At 48.8% G+C, this 18,191-nt stretch overlaps 1 protein-coding gene across 4 annotated transcripts; it reads right to left on the reverse strand.

Moving 5' to 3' along the window:
- Nucleotides 1-14,421: 14,421 nt before the first annotated feature.
- LOC117833261 (putative HVA22-like protein g) lies at nt 14,422-17,699 on the reverse strand. Of its 4 annotated transcripts, none has more exons than XM_034712696.2 (8): nt 17,511-17,699; nt 16,797-16,836; nt 16,602-16,700; nt 16,462-16,518; nt 16,288-16,351; nt 16,003-16,212; nt 15,829-15,915; nt 14,422-15,232 (listed from the first exon to the last, which is right to left on the reverse strand). In XM_034712696.2, exons 2-8 carry the CDS (start codon nt 16,826-16,828, stop codon nt 14,843-14,845), a joined length of 939 nt encoding a protein of 312 aa, XP_034568587.1. In that variant the 5' UTR covers nt 16,829-16,836; nt 17,511-17,699; the 3' UTR covers nt 14,422-14,842. The 4 variants fall into 4 exon arrangements, with proteins under 4 accessions (XP_034568587.1, XP_034568593.1, XP_034568610.1 ...); XM_034712702.2 differs by having other exon boundaries at nt 16,797-16,839; XM_034712719.2 differs by lacking the exon at nt 17,511-17,699 and adding an exon at nt 17,364-17,416.
- Nucleotides 17,700-18,191: the final 492 nt, after the last annotated feature.

An 18,191-nucleotide genomic window follows, 5' to 3' on the forward strand; every position in this document is an offset into this window, starting at 1 on the left:
CTCCTTGCTGGTGTCTGGTGTGCTTCTGCGACTGAGAGCTCGAAGGCGAAGACCACCACCTGCTCGAACTCGGGCACACAGGGATCAGCCGGCACGGTCAGCCGCACCTCCGTGGGCACAGAGTCTCCACTCCCACGCTTGCCGCCCTCGTAGAGCAGGTGGAGTCTCCTCCCAAGGCTCCTTCCTGTACTTGACGGGAATCCAAGCGCTCAACTCCTCTAGCTACATCCTCCGCCTGCGGTCCGAATGCTCCCAAGCTGCCTGCAACCTCTCAACCATGTCCCTGTCTCTGTAGCATCGGGAGCTGAGGTGTACGATGTTGTCGTAGTTGCGGTGGAGTCTGTGGTGGAGCTGGCTAATGGCCCCATCCTTGGTAGCAAGCACGGTGTTCAAGTTTCCCACCAACTCATCCTTGTCCCTGAGCTGAGCATTGTTCTTATCAATCAACTTGTCCCTGAGGTGTAGAGCCTCCTCCATCTGAACGATCTTGGCCTCAAGCATGGCGATCTTCTCTGCATCCTTGAACGCGTCTGGAGCGGCATTGATCTCGTCCCGCAGACGGCAGTTAGTCTGATCCAACCGCTCTAGGCAGCGAGAAAGCCCCTCCAGCTGTCCCTCCAACATGGCGTTGTGCCCAATGCTGTTATCCCATCCCTTGCGTAGGACCTCCATCTCGCGCTCGTAGTGGCACAGAGTGAGATCCTGGGCGTGGATGCAGCGGGCAGCTACTCGGAGCCTCTCGTCGGACTCCTCGAAATCGTCGTGGTGGAACTCCTGAGCCTCACGCTCAAGGTCTCCTGGGCCGCGGCACCCCCGAGGCAGGAAGCGGTACGGGGTGTGAGCCAAGTGATCCCGGAGCTGACCATGAACCTCGCGCACAGCTCTCCTTGCTGGTGTCTGGTGTGCTTCTGCGACTGAGAGCTCGAAGGCGAAGACCACCACCTGCTCGAACTCGGGCACACAGGGATCAGCCGGCACGGTCAGCCGCACCTCCGTGGGCACAGAGTCTCCACTCCCACGCTTGCCGCCCTCGTAGAGCAGGTGGAGTCTCCTCCCAAGGCTCCTTCCTGTACTTGACGGGAATCCAAGCGCTCAACTCCTCTAGCTACATCCTCCGCCTGCGGTCCGAATGCTCCCAAGCTGCCTGCAACCTCTCAACCATGTCCCTGTCTCTGTAGCATCGGGAGCTGAGGTGTACGATGTTGTCGTAGTTGCGGTGGAGTCTGTGGTGGAGCTGGCTAATGGCCCCATCCTTGGTAGCAAGCACGGTGTTCAAGTTTCCCTCCAACTCATCCTTGTCCCTGAGCTGAGCATTTTTCTTATCAATCAACTTGTCCCTGAGGTGTAGAGCCTCCTCCATCTGAACGATCTTGGCCTCAAGCATGGCGATCTTCTCTGCATCCTTGAACGCGTCTTGAGCGGCATTGATCTCGTCCCGCAGACGGCAGTTAGTCTGATCCAACCGCTCTAGGCAGCGAGAAAGCCCCTCCAGCTGTCCCTCCAACATGGCGTTGTGCCCAATGCTGTTATCCCATCCCCTGCGTAGGACCTCCATCTCGCGCTCGTAGTGGCACAGAGTGAGATCCTGGGCGTGGATGCAGCGGGCAGCTACTCGGAGCCTCTCGTCGAACTCCTCGAAGGCGTCGTGGTGGAACTCCTGAGCCTCACGCTCAAGGTCTCCTGGGCCGCGACACCCCCGAGGCAGGAAGCGGTACGGGGTGTGAGCCAAGCGATCCCGGAGCTGAGCATGAACCTCGCGCACAGCTCTCCTTGCTGTTGTCTGGTGTGCTTCTGCGACTGAGAGCTCAAAGGCGAAGACCACCACCTGCTCGAACTCGGGCACACAGGGATCAGCCGGCACGGTCAGCCGCACCTCCGTGGGCACAGAGTCTCCACTCCCACGCTTGCTGGCCTCGTAGAGCAGGTGGAGTCTCCTCCCAAGGCTCCTTCCTGTACTTGACGGGAATCCAAGCGCTCAACTCCTCTAGCTCCATCCTCCGCCTGCGGTCTGAACGCTCCCAAGCTGCCTGCAACCTCTCAACCATGTCCCTGTCTCTGTAGCATCGGGAGCTGAGGTGGACGATGTTGTCGTAGTTGCGGTGGAGTCTATGGTGAAGCTGGCTAATGGCCCCATCCTTGGTAGCAAGCACGGTGTTCAAGTTTCCCACCAACTCATCCTTGTCCCAGAGCTGAGCATTCTTCTTATCAATCAACTTGTCCCTGAGGTGTAGAGCCTCCTCCATCTGAACGATCTTGACCTCAAGCATGGCGATCTTCTCTGCATCCTTGAATGCGTCTGGAGCGGCATTGATCTCGTCCCGCAGACGGCAGTTAGTCTGATCCAACCGCTCTAGGCAGCGAGAAAGCACCTCCAGCTGTCCCTCCAACATGGCATTGTGCCCAATGCTGTTATCCCATCCCCTGCGTAGGACCTCCATCTCACGCTCGTAGTGGCACAGAGTGAGATCCTGGGCGTGGATGCAGCGGGCAGCTACTCGGAGCCTCTCGTCGGACTCCTCGAAATCGTCGTGGTGGAACTCCTGAGCCTCACGCTCAAGGTCTCCTGGGCCGCGGCACCCCCGAGGCAGGAAGCGGTACGGGGTGTGAGCCAAGTGATCCCGGAGCTGACCATGAACCTCGCGCACAGCTCTCCTTGCTGGTGTCTGGTGTGCTTCTGCGACTGAGAGCTCGAAGGCGAAGACCACCACCTGCTCGAACTCGGGCACACAGGGATCAGCCGGCACGGTCAGCCGCACCTCCGTGGGCACAGAGTCTCCACTCCCACGCTTGCCGCCCTCGTAGAGCAGGTGGAGTCTCCTCCCAAGGCTCCTTCCTATACTTGACAGGAATCCAAGCGCTCAACTCCTCTAGCTACATCCTCCGCCTGCGGTCCGAATGCTCCCAAGCTGCCTACAACCTCTCAACCATGTCCCTGTCTCTGTAGCATCGGGAGCTAAAATGTACGATGTTGTCGTAGTTGCGGTGGAGTCTGTGGTGGAGCTGGCTGATGGCCCCATCCTTGGTAGCAAGCACGGTGTTCAAGTTTCCCACCAACTCATCCTTGTCCCTAAGCTGAGCACTCTTCTTATCAATCAACTTGTTCCTGAGGTGTAGAGCCTCCTCCATTTGAACGATCTTGGCCTCAAGCATGGCGATCTTCTCAGCATCTTTGAACACGTCTGGAGCGGCATTGCTCTCATCCCGCAGACGGCAGTTAGTCTGATCCAACCGCTCTAGGCAGCAAGAAAGCCCCTCCAGCTGTCCCTCCAACATGGTGTTGTGCCCAATGCTGTTATCCCATCCCCTGCGTAGGACCTCCATCTCGCGCACGTAGTGGCAGAGAGTGAGATCCTGGGCGTGGATGCAGCGGGCAGCTACTCGGAGCCTCTCGTCGGACTCCTCGAAGGCGTCGTGGTGGAACTCCTGAGCCTCACGCTCAAGGTCTCCTGGGCCGCGGCACCCCCGAGGCAGGAAGCGGTACGGGGTGCGAGCCAAGCGATCCCGAAGCTGAGCATGAACCTCGCGCACAGCTCTCCTTGCTGCTGTCTGGTGTGCTTCTGCGACTGAGAGCTCGAAGGCGAAGACCACCACCTGCTTGAACTCGGGCACACAGGGATCAGCCGGCACGGTCAGCCGCACCTCCGTGGGCACAGAGTCTCCACTCCCACGCTTGCAGCCCTCGTAGAGCACGCGGAAAGTGCGAACTCCGGCGCGCTCCAAGCACTCGCGAAGGAGAGTGCAGAAGCCCCCGTAGTGTGGTCCACTACCCTCGAATGTACGCCAGTCGTCCGTTGACATCTAAAACACATTGGTAACAGTAGTTAGCAAGTCAGAGTGAAAGAAGGTAGTAATAGTAGAAATTCAAAGAGTTATATAACAATCAAGGGGTATATACTCAATCAAGGATAATTTTAGGCTTCTTTGTCTATCTAGGTTCTACAGAGGTTGGATGGAAGGAAAAAAAAAGTAGAATCTTTATCGTCTGGGTCCTCTGCTAGGTTTTGTTTACTATAAGCATGCATATTTAAAAATTGTTTTCCTGGTTAATGTACGTTATTTGAGATGTTGGTGATTAGGAGGTGACTAGGGTTCAGATGCTTGGGTGAAATCTCCTGATAAGGTTGATTTATGAGTGCTGGCCATTTATTGGCGCCAAGGTTGGCTCATTTGTTGATAGGCAAGGAGACCATGTTGAGATGGGCATGCATGTGTTCTTTGGGTGTTACAGCAATCTGATGTGTGTATGTTTATCATTATAGACTGGCAGAGGCTGTGCAGAGAATGGGAATCGAATCATTTTTCCCTGTTCAAGAAGCAGCTTGGGTGGAAACGATTGGATCTGGAAAAATTCTTGCTTATGCCCTACCTATTGTGCAAATCCTCTCTACCCGGACAGTAAGGTGCTTGCGAGCTCTGGTTGTGCTTCCTACACGGGATTTAGCCGCGCAGGTTGATGCATTTTCCGCTTGCCTTTTTGAAATTTATCGCTCCTAATCCATAGTTCTCACATTTAAGTCTGACATCTATCCATTTCATATCATGCCATCTAACACATGGAAGTGTTCCTGTTGTTAATTAAATTTTAGGTTAAAGAGGTTTTTGATAATACACATCTCTGACGCACATAGGTCCTCAGACACCATTCTACTTTTGGCAACTTTCAGCTTGCGAAAAAATAGTTCTCAGCACCTGGTTCATGTTGAACAATTCCACTTACAATTTTAATGATACATTTCAGGAAGCAAGTAAAGACACTGGGCAAGTACTTCGTGTTTAGCTTTTATGGGGCTTTTTTAGTGGTTCTACACAGCAGGAGATGACTGTGGATTAAAAAAATTCCTAATATTGGGTCTTGAAGCTTATAACAACAGGTCAGAACTGTGACAGATAACATTAGTAGTAATTGCACTATGCCAGATATCTGAAATAGCTTATACTTTATCTATATTGTAAAACCATGAGAGCTTGCAGATTCATCTGTGTCATGTCTTGTTATGTTGCAAAGCGGAAACAATGGTTATTTATGTCTCTTGATATTTCTAAGTACTCCAATGTCTTTGTAGGCATGTAACAAGGCTCTCTTAAAATGGTCAATGATCCACTGCCAGTAAAAAAAAATCCTGGTAAAGCAGTAAATGCTCTGTGATTTTCAGATAAAGTTTTCAAGTATCTAACTTGGCCGAATAGCTGCAAATGCAATGATGATTACTGAAGTTTTTATTATTATAAAAATAGTTGCAGTTCTGATGGTCTTTATTTGATTATTATAAATGATACAACTCAGCTCAACTCCTCTTGCTTTGACTGCAAAAAGATTTGCTGACATATTTAAGTTTTCATGTACCAACATCAAATGCTCAATTCACTGGGGATGGAGCATTGTAATTCAGCTCAGGTGAACTGCTAAGATAAAATTAGATGTCAAAATCCATGTTATCTTACAAAATTAGATGTTAAAATTCATGTTTCAATTGTTTGCAAAATTTCATATTGTTCACCGTGGGAATACACACTTTTGTTGATATGTACACATTTTCCTCAACTTTTAGCAAGTTTGGTAATTGATGGAATTTGTATATGTACACACTATGCTATCTTGCAGTTACTTTTTTCAACAGAGCTGTGATTTGCTAAGTTAAGTATTACTGTGAATGTTGTGTTGGTAGTAAATTATATTTGAAATGTGATCCTTATAAGCTCCTGTCTTTATACAAACTACAATTTATATGTTAAGGCAAAGTGAATGCTTTCTCTATGACATGTCAAATATTTCATATGATGAAAATGATGCTTACGAAGGTAATTTGTTTTTGCCCGTAGCAACGCACGGGCACGATTCTAGTACAACACAGAGAAAGAGAAATAGAAAGACCATATAACAATTATCAAGGCATGGATAAAACATTGGTTATGCAATCCACCAATCAAGCGAGCAATAGTAAAGTGCTAGCAACTAAGCATGGATACGATCTATATGTTTGGGAGTGACATAGCACCTTGTTCGAAGTTGTTCGCGTCCTCCTCGATCGTGCAGGTCGTCCTCGGTCGAAGTTCGCGTCTGACAGAACAATATACAGCGAAACGTAAATAACTCGACAGTACATCTAGGCAAAAACTCCAATAAACATAATTTGGAAGATCCAAATAAATCCAAACTAGCTACAAACAGAACAGGCTCGATGTTAAATTCATTTTACGAATTTAACGCAACTAGATTCATATTTTTCTGAGCTACGGTGAATTAGTTATGAATTTTAGAAGTTTAAATGATTTAGTAAACATTTATTTAACATTTAAAAGGGAAATTAGGGGGGTGACACGTGGCGGGTTGTGGTTGATCCACGTGTTGACTGAACCAACGGTCAACGCGTGGCCCCACTGATCAACGGTGGGCCCCATAGCTGGGCCCCACTGCGGCCCCACATGCGGGCCCCCACCTGCCACGTGGCCTGTGGCGGCGGCGGCGATCGCTGACGCGCCATGGCGCGGCATGGCGCGCCGTGGCGAGCGGTGGGCGCGGACGGCGCGGCTGCGGCGAGCGCGTGGGCGCGAACGGCGCGCGGCGTCGCAGCATGGAGCGGCGGTGACCGCGCACGGCGTCGCGATGCGTGGCCGCGGTGACCGCGCTCTGCGGCGAGCGCCGGCGTCGCGAGCGCGCGCGCGGTGCGAAGCGAGGCGAAGCGCGCTGGAGCGAGCAGGTTGCGGAGCGGCGGCGCAGGGCACAGGCGCAGCGCAAGAGCAGCGAGCGAGCTCAGCGGTAGACGGCGGCTCGGTCCAGGGCTAGGCAGGCTTAAAATGATCTAAGCTAACGGCAGAAGGTAAAAAGGAGGCTGCTTGGGCGGCTCACCGGCTAGCTGGAGAGGAAGAAGGGCAGCGGTGGTGTAGACGAGGTAGCCAGCGGCGATGCTCTTCACGGCGGCGCTTCTTCTCCGGCGAACAGCTTCCGGCGGCGGCTCCTCCTCGCGGACGGCTCCCTCGGACGGCTTCTTCTTCCCCACGAGCAGCTCCCTCGGACGGCGCCTCCTCCTTCCCGGCGGAACACCCCTCCTCCTCCACCCCTCTACCCCCGGCACCCTCTCAACCCGGCCCTCAACACTCCGTATCTGGGAACGGGCAAAGCCCGGGACTTGAGGATGGCCTGAGGGCGACCCCCATGCCCCATTTTATAGCCCAGCGGAGGCGGTGGAGGACCAAGATTGCCGGTGGCCGTGGATGCTAGGGTTTCGGCCTCCAGGTGTTTTGCGGCGCATCGGACGGCTGAGCTTGCGGGGCTTGGTAGCCGGCAGGGGCAGCCTCGTCCTTGCACGCGGGGAAGGTTATGGAGCCTCGCCGCACCAGCTCCCCGCCGCGGTAGTGCGCACTCACGCGAGCAGCGCGTGACTCCTGTCCGTGCAGGAGGTTGAAGACAAATTGTGTACTGAACTTGAGCTGAGTAGCCGAATCAGGTGCTTTGTTTCCCTTGAGAAATCCAGTTTTCTTCATCAAAAGTGCAGTTGCCTGCTCCTCCATGGTTAATGTGGTCTTGCCTTTATTTGCAATTCTAGCGCTTTTCCTGGATGATGGGGTGGTCTCTGGTGCCTGCTGTGGTCTGGTGGAGGGTAATATAGGATCTGACAGCTTCTTTGCAAATGTGACCCCTTATTTACTTCCCTCCAAACTCCCAACTTTGACACTATGCAAAAAGAAGATTCCCCATCACATCAAACTTGCGGTACATGCATGGAGTACTAAATATAGATGAAATCAAAAACTAATTGCACTGTTTTGTTGTACTTTGCGAGACGAATCTTTTGAGCCTAATTAGTCAATATTTGGACAATAATTCACAAATACAAACGAAACGCTACAGTGTCGCATTTATGGCAAAATGCCAATTTGGCACCTCCCAACTTGGGAAGTAAACAAGGGCTGAGTTTCCTCTGAACTGGGATGCTGTCCTGCTGCATATTTTGGCTCAGAGCATTCATCTGTTCTCCTACATTGGGTCATCATTCCTGTCCTCATTATTAGCCAGATGACCCTTTTCTCTAACCTTAAACATATCTGAGATCTACTCGGCCTGGCGTGTTTCTTGTGCTGAAACGGCTGAAATTGCTGACTCTTGTTTAGTTCACCCCCAACTCCCAACTTTGGCACTATGCAAAAAGAAGATTCTCCATCACATCAAACTTGCGGTACATGCATGGAGTACTAAATGTAGACGAAATTAAAAACTAATTGCACAGTTTTGTTGTACTTTGCGAGATGAATCTTTTAAGCCTAATTAGTCAATATTTGGACAATAATTCACAAATACAAACGAAACGCTGCAGTGTGCTACAGTGCTGTAACAGTAATTTGACACCTCCAAACTTTGGCAACTAAACAATGCCTGAATCTCCATTTCCTGTAGCTCGTCCGGAAAGGGCTCCCTCACTGATAAGCTCTCCTTCTTTCGAAGCCACTGCATTAGCTTCAGTGTCTGCTGCTTCTTGGTTGTTCTAGGTTTCATTTGTCCCCTTCTGCTTGGCCTGCAGTGTCTTGGTCACTTCTGCCACCATTGGGTCTTCGGTCTGACAATAGATTGCAATCCGATGGCCAACAGTGCACTCCATCTCTGCGGGCACTGTGCCGCCCATCGTTGACTGTTCAGCGCGCCTTCCCTTCTGCTGCCTGCTCCCTAGCATTGCCTCATCCCACATAGGGTCCATAGCTTGCTTCAATGCCAGTGATTCATCAGTATGGAAGCTGTCATCTGTCACTCGGAAAAAAGCAAAAGCCATCACTTCTTTCCCCTTCTCAGGCCTTGTTTAGTTGGCCAATTTGGGAGATGCAAAATTCCTGTTCCAGCACTGTAGCACACTGTAGCGTTTCATTTGTATTTATGAATTATTGTCCAAATATTGACTAATTAGGCTCAAAAGATTCGTCTCGCAAAGTACAATAAAACTGTGCAATTAGTTTTTAATTTCGCCTACATTTAGTACTCCATGCATGTACCGCAAGTTTGATGTGATGGGGAATCTTCTTTTTGCATAGTGTCAAAGTTGGGAGTTGGGAGGTAACTAAACATGGCCTCAGCTAGCACTGTTCCATCTGTGCTATCCTGCAAAGCAATCCGTGGGGACACCTGCACATCTTGCAGTAACTTCTCCTCACCGGAGTCACACCGGCGACCACCGTGCCGTTGGCCACCACCACCCTGACTGCGTGGGACCTCCCGCCACGTTGCCGGTGGTCTCTGCTTGAATGAGCGTCCCCCTGAACCTCCAGCACCGCCGCCTCTCGAACGGCCACCGTAACCTCCTGCTCCACCACCTCCCGGCGGTGAACGATCCCGGCGACTCCCAAGGCGAGCATGTGCCGGAACTCGGCCACCCTGAATGGGCAAGCGCTCACCATCTGGAACACCAGGAACCCAAGCAAAGTAGTGACGCACTGGCCATTCTTCTTCTGTCTCTTCAACAGGAATGCCACTGATGTTGCTCTCGTAGCTTGCGTGTGACGGGCTGTTAGGTAGAGGAGCATAATCGAGCACTCTGCCCAAATGTAAGAACACTCCATAATCCAAAGTTCTGGCAGCTTCATTGCGTAAGATCGGTAACCCAGATGGCCCAACTCTAATATACGGCTCTTCAATTTTAAGTGTTGCTTGTTTTGCTAAACCATTTGGATCAGACATCCGGACCCACAGATTGAAGCAAGACATTTCTACCTCTCTAACCACCTCATAGTCAATCTCATCTATGAAAGAAGGTGGGTTGAGGAGCTGTTTTACTGTCTCCGGATGGCAAGCATGGCTTGGAACGCCTTCGAGACAGATGCGCGCTCTGTAGCGCAGCGAGCCCGCCGTGGCTCGGGCACATCTGTTCCAAGGCATTAGGCGAATTCCAGTGTTCCCCGACAGCAATGTGCGCATTGCCAGCACGCTGTTTCGGAACTCCGGTGAGCCGAACCACAGAATGAATGTGGCCGACCCCACCTCCAACGTGTGGTTCGGGATGTGGAGTTGCTATGGAACATCCCAGGCCACGTTGCCAGCACCCAGAGGGACTCTACCGTCGATTTGAACACCGACTAGAGCTTGCATCTCTCTGGCGTAAAAATCGGGCGGTGACCTTTACGTACTAACACACGAGAGGTCTGGGAGATTTGCTTCACTCCGGTGCAGGTCCTGTAGATCGACGCGCGTGGTGTGCGCGGGCGTGCCAGTCAGTTTGACCATTTAACTGACAAGGTGAAAATAATCCTTTGAAGTCCAAGGCAACTGGCCAATCAGGCCGATGTGATCATGGCACCAGTGGTAATAATGATGCAGGAAAATAAAGCATGGTGAATAAATGTATCGGCTATGAAGCCGATTCCAGTATCTTGATGAGCGTGGGTGTCTCGTCGGCTATCCAAGCCGATTCACCATAAAATAGCAAAAACCATTGGCTAGAAAGCCGATAGGAAATAGAGCGTCGTCGAGCTCTCGCTCCATCATAGCCAGAGCCACAAGCTAATGAGATTCAAACTAACATCGCTACAAATATCTCTAGGTGAAACCATAGCGATGCGCCCAGAAACTGTTTAATGTTTGAACATCTATATATTTTCCCAAAAGTACTGCGTGCCGGTCACAGTTTTGATTTTTGATTTTGTATGTAAAACTTTTTCCGTCTATTACCATGCTGTTGCCAATTTTAGTGGCAAAACTTGTTTGATTCATAGTTATACAGTGAGATGAACACTACTGGAGAATGGACCTTTCGTCCACTACACTAGTGCCGATTGCAATAAGGCCCGGTACTAATGTGAGCATTAGTACCGGGTCTAACGCTAGCACTCCCTGTGACCTCCTTTATTACCGGTTGGGAGCTCCATCTGGTACTAAAGACCTTCAAGCATATTAGTACCGGGTGGAGTCTCCACCTAGTACTAATGGGTAACCTTTAGTACCAGTTGGAGCTCCCAACTGGTACTAAAGGAGCTCCAACACTACTAGAAACTTTGGATTTAGTCCCAGTTGGTAGGGGTCAAATCTCTCTAAAAACTATCTGGGATAAAAAATTTCAAGACAAAGGGATCATTTAGTCCCGGGTCATCCAAGGTCTTTACCAACCGGGACTAGAAAATTTCGAAAAAAAATTAAAAAAAAGCTATCCATTACTATCATGTTACTTTTGGATTCATCTTCAGATTTGGATTCAAAACTACAGTATCCATTACTATCATCTTTGCTAATGCGTACAAATAAATCTTTTGTTCTTCAAGGACCAGATCAGAGCACACGTATTCAGACCTGCAGCATCCACCCACTTCAGAGTTCAGACATGTCTGCAACAGATGTGCCCTATCGCATTTCCTAGTGCTATACTGTGGACCGATCTATGAGCATCCACTTTTGTTGCTGGGATCTATTCACAAAACTGATTCCAGTTTGTACAGTAGGAACGAATGCTAGGAAACTGAAATCTGTGTAACCAACTCAGCGGGCGCAGTCGCAGCTGTAGGACCCACGTCATGGCCCCACCAAAGCTGCCTCGCGCCGTGGCCTCACCGCCACGGCCACCCTCATGCCGTGGCCTTGCCGCCGCTGCCCCGCGCCGTGGCCCCGACACCGTTGCCGCCGAGTGGAGGAGATTTGCGGGGAGACGACTAAGGCGAGCGCGAGTAGAGGAAGAGAGAGGAAGAGGAGGGGAGAAGAGGAAGGAAGAGGAGGGGATAAAAGAGAATAGGATGATACGTATGTCCATTTACAATGGGTAAAATAGATTATTCACAACAAATCTTCGTATTTTTGGAACTGGAGCACTGCAATCAGTCAAACACGTACATCAGCTCCATGTTTTTCTGGAGTTGGTGGAGTGAAGCTGGGAAAGTATGGAGCTGGTTTTTGTGAGGTGGAATGCTGCCAAACACCCCTTAGTGTGATGAATCTACGGCATGAATCTAATTTTTCTCGTCTGGAGCTCTTTTACGATGGTTGGTTTAAAAGTACACATCGGTACTTGTTAGTGCTTCAAGTACCTCATTTATTTCCACCGTCATATCAAAAAAAGTAATTAAAAAATAAGTTTAAGGATTATTTTTGGTACTTGGTCCCACCAAATTGGTACTTCTCTCTAGTTACTTCATGATACTTTCTTTTTCTTTATTTCCACACCGTTAGATTTCTCGGAATGGACGGCTCTCATTTTTTCCGATTATTCTAAATTTTCTCGTCTGGCAAAAAAAAAGAGTGATTATTTGGAAGAAAAACACGTGAATTTACATGAAATGGTTTCATTCTCGTGTACAAAATGGGGCAAATTTATTTGTTTGCGCCAAGTTATGTCGTAAGACACGATATATATGTGTGTGCGCGCGCTATTCTTCTTTTCCCCTTTCACAGAAAAAAATGTGTGCTTTTCTTCTTTCCCCCTTTTACATAAAAAATATGTTTGCTCCCTTTATGTACAAATATAAGCATTCTTTGAACTTTTCATATAAATTATAAGTGCAAGAAAAAGACGCGTATGATCCTGCCAAATAATCACGTGTGTGCGCATGCCTTGACTGCCTGTGAGCAGTACATGTAGCGTGCTTCAGCCAAATTAAGTGCTAGAAATGTAGGAAACGATAGGAAAAATTGTTGATGGCGCGGCTGAGTGTGATATGATCCTGCCAAGTGGCAACTAATCACATGTTTGTGCTCAAGTCTTACTGTATGCATGCACATGTAGCGTGTCTGCATGCATCAGTCAGATTAAGCGCTAGAAATGTGCGAGCCTATAGGAAGAGCTATTGATGGATGGAGGGGTGAATTGATGAAAATGTATTATGATATCATTTCGTCATTTTTAGTAAAATGTAAAATTATCATTTCCAATTAATTATAGCGTTTTTTTATCATTTTGTATTTATTCATTTCATAAATATGGGAAATTATAATACCGTTTCCGATCCGTTTGTGAGGTAGAAATAAAATCCTAGGAATACCTATACATGTGGATAAATTTTAGATATTTTGATGCTTATATTTGTAGATGGAAGGATCATTATGTTTAAGTTTTGAGTTATGCATTTATGGCTTCAAAGCAGATTCAATGTGGGAAAACTTTAGTGCACACGTGAGAAGACACGTGTGTTCATTCTGAATTGTGATAGGTGCCACATCATTGCATCTTCTGCTCTGTCTATCGTTTTGCCTTCCTCTCGATAGAACCAACAAATACGTCACCGTTGACGCAACTTTCATCCCTTCACAAAAGGTGCGAGAATCTATTGTCCATTATAAACCTACGTTTTTTTTTTCTGCGAAAATAAACCTACGGTTTTTGTGTACCACAGCGCTGTCCCATTCTCATCTCCTGCATGGCTGCATGCGCATACAAGTCAGCGCATCACGGAGCCGTTGGATCTGCAGCGTACGGTCAGGACATGCGTCTCTTCCCTTCTTCCCTCGCTCGTCACCCTCGCCCCTTTCCGCTGCTTTGTCCCCGCGCCTGCCGCCATCCGCGGCCGCTCAATCTCGCCGGCGGATTGGATGGGGGCAGCAATGGCAGCGCTCTCCGGCCGGGAGGAGGCGGCCGTGGCAGCCACGGCGTGGTTGAGGTGTTCATCGGCATAGATGTCCGGGCCCGCCATTGCTTTTCATTTGGCTTATGCTAGACAACCCTCTACATCTCCTTCAATCAATTTCTAGTGTCTGTTACCCTTTTCTTGCTGCAGAAGTGCAGATATTATCTGAGCTCTGCTCTACTGCTCTCCAGGAGGGAAACAGTTTTGAGCTCTGCTCTACTGCAGATTTATGTTCCACGGTCGCAGTACTACAATTTTGACGTTTTGCACTGGTTTGTTTAATTGAGTGTTCTTGGGTTCTTTGATTTGCTTAGAGATAAATCTCCTGCTGTTCAAACCAGTTTAGAGCAACATCAGCTTAGGTGTACAATCCCATCACCCCCCACCTTGACATTTGATATTTAGATCCTCAAGAAACGCACAGGCACACGCGTCACTAATAACTGAAAAATGGATATTTTGCGGTGCTGATTCATTTTCGTGCTATATTTATGTCAAGATGTATTTTTTTAAAAAAAACGTTTGCATGTCTTAGCATGCCAATATGCATATCCTAATATCCAACAGAAGCAACGAGGAACGTGCAGTTGACAAGCATGGAGTGTGGAAAATAAAACAAATGCTGCCCAGCATAGTGGCTATGTTTCGAACGGTTTCATGCTTAAGCTCCGGATCAGGGCATCCAATTAATAACATAATTCCAGTGGCTTTTGCCATTATATCCTTCCCGACCACGACTTTTTATTCTATCATCTTCAAATATTTCGCATAGAAATAACAAATTCTAACGGTGGTAGAAGAACAATGGGTTCCAGTGGCCTGCAACACCAGGCCGGCACGTGATTCACATGCTGGGTCACACCACACCGAACCGGGGATGCAAACATAGCCACTCGCTGGTGCTGCAACGTCTTCAGATTTGGATTCAAAACTACAGTATCCATTACTATCATCTTTGCTAATGCGTACAAATAAATCTTTTGTTCTTCAAGGACCAGATCAGAGCACACGTATTCAGACCTGCAGCATCCGCCCACTTCAGAGTTCAGACATGTCTGCAACAGATGTGCCCAATCGCATTTCCTAGTGCTATCCTGTGGACCGATCTATGAGCATCCACTTTTGTTCCTGGGATCTATTCACAATTTGAGCCGTGCAACAACACCAAACTGATTCCAGTTTGCACAGTAGGAACGAATGCTAGGAAACTGAAATCTGTTTAACCAACTCAGCGTTCCCCCCATCTCTTTTCAGTTGAGCAACAGAACCAGCTCAGTGTAGTCTGTAGAGCGACGCGTGAGATGAGCCTTGGTCAATGCTAACTCGGCGGTGGTCCAGATCCTCCGGCCATGCGCCTCCTGAGCCGGCCCCGCGTCAGCCGGATCGCCTCCTCGATGAGAGTCTCCTCAGATGGTAGTGATGGCGGTGCGGCGCTCGTGGATGCTCGAGGTGGGTCGACCTGCATGGCTTCGGTGTTCTGAGGACCATTGGTGGCGGCAGCTCCAGGAGCAGGTGGTGGCTGTGGCTGGGCAGGAGGCACTGCACCAGGAGGGGCAACTGGAACTGGGGCCCTTGGTGGAGCTGGAGGAACTTGGGCTTGGGCAGGCTGTGGTGGCATCGGAGGCGCTGATGGCGCGGGAACGGGTGGAGGTCCAGGGTTCACCTGCCGAGTCCGTGGTGGAGGTGGGCGCTGCTGCTGTTGCTGTCCCTGCAGAATGGAAAAGACAGTGAGAACAAGTTAATAGTATGTGCAAAAGTATGTAAACTGGCACCCTTACACAGCCCTAAATAATTGTCTGAATCTCCTGTAAACTTCAGTTGGGTTCAAATAATCATGCAAGTCCTGGAACCAGTAGAGCATTATCCAGTACAGACACCAGCAAGCATAACCACATGATTAAGGTCCACTGATAATGTGATGACAATCATGAAACACACATCATTCGTCAATAGAATGAACAGAAAATGGCATCATGAAATGGTAAAGTAGATATCAGTGCTTCTAGAGTCAATCACTCCAGATAATGGTACATGTTAGATATGTTACTATTATTCATAATATCAATGCATAACCAAAACTATGTATAGACAAAACCAGCACAGAGCAACACATCAATCAAGCATTCATTTATCCACACAGAAGAATATTCACAGCCTACCATTAAATGCTCAAAAAAACTTACTCAACAGTCATAGAACTAGACTCAGACTTAATCAAGGAAACAGATAAAAAAGAAAAATAAAAAAGATACCAAAGAACTTCACATGACAGGACTAGTCGCCAGCAAGGGTAAAATGTCACACCTCACAACCTAGATGAATTATGACTCCATTTGGTCCATCAGCAATTAGATGTGCCAGCAACAAAACTGTAGTATGTTGAAAAAGAAACTTGTAGGAAATGGAAGCATGAGTTACAATTCTAGTTGCTGAAATAATTCTAATACCAGAGACAGATGGCAAGCAAGGAAGCAATACCTGAGAGCGAGGTCTTTGAGACTGTGACTGTGAGGCAATATACTGCAAGATTTCATAGGACCTTGTCTGGACATAGTTTGCAACCTTCTGGAAGTAAAGAACCGCCATGTCACCGGCTCTTGTCCTCAACTCAAGCAGATTTCGATCAATCTCAGTTTCATGTTTTGCAATGTATGGCTTGAAGAAAGACTCGTACACATAAGCAGTCCCCTGAAACAAGACTTTGTTACAAACAAACCAGGAGGAAAGTATATATTAGAAATTAAAAAGGACAGAATACCATACACGTGTCTTTGGATACCACAAGTACACAATAAATACCAGCTTTGCTTCACTATACATAGGTAACCTGTTTAAGAACAGAATAATCAGCAAGCAGGTAAGCTTTTTCCTCCAATTTCAACCATTTTAAAAGGTTAGTAAAAATGGCGACTACAAAATGAGCATGGATGACATTACCATGACACGAAATTTTCCCCAACTCTCTCCAGTACAGTGAGAACTGAAAGTAAAATCCTGCAAAAATCATGAACTATGAGATGGAAGTGAAATACATATGCAATTCCCCATTAAAATAGAAGGGTGCGCAATCGACGAACCAGTACTGACACCAGAAACGCAACTGCTCGACCTCAGGCCTGTTTAGCTCCACCGTCTTGTAGCAGTCATAGGCTGGGTATGCATATCCAAGGACAAGTCTGCAACGCATAAAAATGTAGATCAAACAGGTCTGACCACAAACATTGCGCCATCGCAATGAATGGAAAAGGAAAAAGGGTCAGGCCAATGCTTACGTTAGAGCTCCGGTAATGATTGAACCGATCATCTTGAGCCCTGCTGTGAATTAAACATCCATTATATTACTAGAAACAGATAAAAACAAAATCAATGAACAAGGATAGCAGAGATAACGCCATATCCGTCCACAGAATCCCCCCACAGCAGCAAACGCAGATAAAATGAATGCGGCTAATACACCAGTAACTAATAGGCCTCTATCCAACTCAATACTGCAACCACCACACATTCAGAAATCATCATCCAATCATGCCTGTAGCCATTCATACATACTTCACGGGTCCCCCTTTAGCAGCTAGAGTTGGATTCATGGTAGCAGAGGCCACAAAGGGTAGGGGCAGGGCGGTTCACGTGGGGCACGGTTGAACCCCCAAACTATTTTTTGGAAAAACAAACTGCTCGCGCTAGCACTTGCTCAGGGAAGAAGGCATCCTGCTACCTAATGCATCCTATCCAGTAGGGTCAACTCAAATCGATCTCGCGCGCGCGCTCTGAGGAAGCAACCGCAGTAGAGGAAGAACAGCAAGGACGGACGGATGGATTAGATTAGACTAGTGCCGTACCACGCAGCAGAGGAACCCGCGCCGAAGTGGATGGGGAGGGCGAAACATTTGCGTGGGTTGCTCACATTCAAAGCAACAGACGGACGAACTAGTCTTAACTAAGCGCGAGAGAATCCGTATCCACGCAAGCAAGGTAGGGTTCCTTACCGGGGGAAGAAGGAATCGGCGCGGCGGCGGGAGGAGGAGGAGCAGGCCGCGGAGATGGAACCCCCGCCGCTCCACGGCAACCCCAGCAGCAGCAGAGGCGAGGAAGACGAGGAGGAGGGGGAGGGAGAAGAATTAGAGGCGGCGTGTGCTAGGGAAGGAGGCGGGGCCCAGTCGCCAGCGAGTGAGAGGCAGGCCGACACGGGGAGGACAAGCATATCCTTTCCTCCGTTGCGGCGCTTCAAGAGTTCAATCAAGTTGCCAAGGCGCGATCCATTCTTGGGCTTGGGATCGACATTGGGCTGGGCCTTAATTTTGACCCCGAGCGAGGAGGAGGACGATGGGCCTGCTAGAAAAGCCTGCCTGGCTGTTTGTAGTGAAACGATGCCAGGCCCGATGGTCTTGGGCCGGCAGGGCCACGAAAATGGGCCCAGAGGTCGAAGAAATGCTGAGAATTCATTCGATTTCGGTTAATTGCACGTATTGATAATCTGATGGTCATGTACCACTGCTAGTGCATGCTTATAAATAGGCCGGATAATAATCCGTTTATATTGAGAGAAAAAAATGCTGCTGTTCAATGCATCTTCCAAACAGTCGACTGAAGTTTTCAGGCACAGCAAAGAGAGAGATGCGTCATGGAAGAAAGGGGAGAGCAGCTGAGAGAGCCAGAGAAAGGACTGT

This window comes from Setaria viridis, chromosome 1 (assembly GCF_005286985.2).
Source record: "Setaria viridis chromosome 1, Setaria_viridis_v4.0, whole genome shotgun sequence".
NCBI lineage: Eukaryota > Viridiplantae > Streptophyta > Magnoliopsida > Poales > Poaceae > Setaria > Setaria viridis.

Excerpts from the sequence above, each read along its gene's own strand:
- LOC117833261 (XM_034712696.2), bottom strand. The coding sequence starts at position 16,828 with ATGATCGGTTCAATCATTACCGGAGCTCTAAC. Across the intron at positions 16,701-16,796 it reads ATCATTACCGGAGCTCTAAC|ACTTGTCCTTGGATATGCAT; the intron begins GTAAGCATTGGC and ends TATGCGTTGCAG. Across the intron at positions 15,916-16,002 it reads CTCAAAGACCTCGCTCTCAG|TTTCTTTTTCAACATACTAC; the intron begins GTATTGCTTCCT and ends ATTTCCTACAAG.